The following is a 3,190-nucleotide window of genomic DNA, read 5'->3' on the forward strand; positions in this document are numbered from 1 at the left end:
AACCGATCCCCAGATTTGAACTCTGGAGCCTCTTGGATGAGCAAAATTCATCCGATCCAATTGAAATTTAGTACGTGGTGTTAGTATATGGTCTCTAACAACCATGCAAAAATTGGTCCATATCGGTCCATAATTATATATAGCTCCCATATAAACCGATCCCCAGATTTGACCTCCGGAGGAGCAAAAGTCATCCGATGCGGTTGAAATTTGGTACATTTCGTTAGTATATGGCCTCTAACACCCATGTAAAAATTGTCAAATTTTATTACTATAGAAAGTTTTGTCAAAATTTCATTTCTATAGAAAGTTTTGTAAAAAGTTTATTTCTATAGCAATGTTTGTCAACTTTTTATTTCCATAGAAAATTTTGTCAAAATTTTATTTCTATAGAAAATTTTGTAAAAAAAATATTTCTGTAGAAAATTTTGTCAACATTTTATTTCTATAGACAATTTTGTCAACATTTTATTTCTATAGAAAATTTTGTCAACATTTTACTTCCATAGAAAATTTTGTCAACATTTTATTTCTATAGAAAATTTTGTCAAGTTTTTATTTCTATAGAAAATTTTGTCAAAATTTTATTTCTATACAAAATTTTGTCAAACTGAATTATATACGTATTTAATCGGCCTTTTTTTGTTTAATATATACCCCTTATGGACTAACTTACAATTTAGAAGACAGTGTTAAAAAGTTTTACGATACCTTGTAATCGGCAAGTGTTATCGCAACCCAAGTAATTCGATTGTGGATGACAGCCTTTAGTAGAAGTTCCTACGGTAAGATTCGGTCTGGCCGAACTTACGGCCGTATATACTTGTTTTTCATTCCATTCAATAGTTATTTAAAAAACAAATCACATAGTTACTTTAGCCGCACGATCTGTAGATCGATACGGACCAATTTTGGCATGGTTGTTATCGGCCATACACTAGCGAAATGTACCAAATTTCATGCGGATCGGATGAATTTTGCTCCTGGTGATCGGTTTATATGGGGGCTATATATAATTATGAACCGATATGGACCAATTTTTAGCATGGTTCTTAGAGACCATATACTAACACCACGTACCAAATTTCAGCCGGATCGAATGAAATTTGCTTCTCTTAGAGAATCCGCAAACCAAATCTGGGGTTCCGTTTACATGGGGGCTATACGTAAAAGTGGACCGATGTGGACCAATTTTTGCATGCTTGTTAGAGACCATATACCAACACCATTTACCAAATTTCAGCCTGATCGGATGAAATATGCTACTCTTAGAGGCTCCGCAAGCCAAATCTGGGGGTCCGTTCATTTGGGGGCTATACGTAAAAGTGGACCGATATGGCCCATTTGCAATACCATCCGACATACATCAATTACAACTATTTGTACTAAGTTTCAAGTTGATAGCTTGTTTCGTTCGGAAGTTAGCGTGATTTCAACAGACGGACGGACGGACATGCTCAGATCGACTCAGAATTTCACCACGACCCAGAATACATATACTTTATGGGGTCTTAGAGCAATATTTCGATGTGTTACAAACGGTATGACAAAATTAATATACCCCTATCCTATGGTGGAGGATGTAAAAAGTACCTTGTCACACCCTCAACACAGTTAGCACCCTTTTCAGCCTTTTTCTTAAAATATCTTTATCCATCAATTCGACTTAGAATGAGGATTCGAGTCAAATTTTCAGAACTTCAAATCAAACAACATCTTCAGATGCTAGTGTCCTGATAGGAACCACCAACCTTTAGTATTCCTCTTTTTCAAGATAAAGAAAAGGCCTTGTCTCCAACGTTTTTTTTGGGGGGGGGGGGGGGGACGAATGGGAAATATGACAATATAATTTGATCGTTTTATATGGTGGCTATATCCAAATCCATGGCTATATTACCAATGTCTTTGCTTAACTCATAAATTCGTCGCTAGATGGCGTAACGCAAATTTATATTTGTATTCTAGTATCGAAATTGCCCAAAGGAATTTTAACCCTCTAATGCCCCATTTTTTTTGCCATCTGATTAAATTTTCAATGTTAACGACACAAAAGCAAGAGAACTAAGCAAGAAAAATTTATACCGTAAAATCCAACATATGCTGCAAAGCCTCTTGAATAGTTTCAAATAAGTTTTGTTTTTATTTTGTCCATTTCTGTTGTCTTAAGGTGTGTTTTACTAAAAGCTTTCTTATAAAATGAAGGCTTGGGCATTAGAGGGTCAAAGTCTTAATCTGTGATTTGCAGCTTGCGATTTTATTGAGAAACCTGATATATAGAAATTTCTTTACAAAAAAATATCCATACCGATGATCATCAAATATTTGGGTTCATAGAGTCCAGAATCCATGAATTAGCCACGCACCGTAGAACCTTGAACTTTAATTTCACCCATATAATTCTCATTATCTATCAATTCGAAGGTAAAATTGAATTTTACACCAGGTGGCGCATATGAGGGTAAAATATCTTTGGAAAGTGTCAAATTTTTAACAAAATACAAAAAGTTCTGTAATATAGACATAGTATATGAATTTAAGACATTTACCCATTAATTACCAAAGAAAATTCAAAATACTTACTCCTTTCAAGGGACACGAAAATGGAAAATTGCCAGCCTTTCTTATTTCAGAGATAATATCACGTGCCAATGGAATTACCATGGTTTTACTCAAAACATCACAAAATGGTAGTTTTAGATCCATAAATTTAATAACCTTCTCAGACCCAGCATGTTTAAAATGGAGCTTAATTGTCATTTCCATAGTCTTTGGGCATCATGATATAACTCCAAATTACCATCAATGCCATAGGTATTACGATCCAGTGTTCTTAAATTGCAATAATATTGCTTAACAATTTCAGTGCTATTTTTGCATACAAAACTCTTGATTTCCAAAGTGACTAAACGTTTTGCGGCCTAAATGAAAATAAGGGAGATTACAATGGCCTCTAGAAATCTTAGAAATATTTCTCACCTGAATTGGATTCAAAAAATTAAAGCCAATCAATAGCAAGTATAACAACTTTGGTGATGACATTTTCGGAGTTAATAGATCGAAATTGTGACTGGATGGCCGATGTAAAATTCAATGATTTTAAAAAAAAATTATAGCAAGACCATTTTTTTGTTAATATAATTATAATTAGTCTTGGTAATTAGGCAATAAGAACATCATGTGTTGATTAACA

At 33.9% G+C, this 3,190-nt stretch overlaps 1 protein-coding gene across 1 annotated transcript; it reads right to left on the minus strand.

Moving 5' to 3' along the window:
* Window positions 1-1,859: 1,859 nt before the first annotated feature.
* Window positions 1,860-2,757, minus strand: LOC142239488 (uncharacterized). Its single transcript, XM_075311283.1, has 3 exons — window positions 2,581-2,757; window positions 2,364-2,507; window positions 1,860-1,928 (listed from the first exon to the last, which is right to left on the minus strand). The coding sequence occupies exons 1-3, from the start codon at window positions 2,755-2,757 to the stop codon at window positions 1,860-1,862; spliced, it is 390 nt and encodes a 129-aa protein (XP_075167398.1).
* Between the last annotated feature and the right edge of the window lie 433 nt (window positions 2,758-3,190).

The sequence above is a fragment of the Haematobia irritans genome, chromosome 5 (assembly GCF_050003625.1).
Source record: "Haematobia irritans isolate KBUSLIRL chromosome 5, ASM5000362v1, whole genome shotgun sequence".
Lineage (NCBI taxonomy): Eukaryota > Metazoa > Arthropoda > Insecta > Diptera > Muscidae > Haematobia > Haematobia irritans.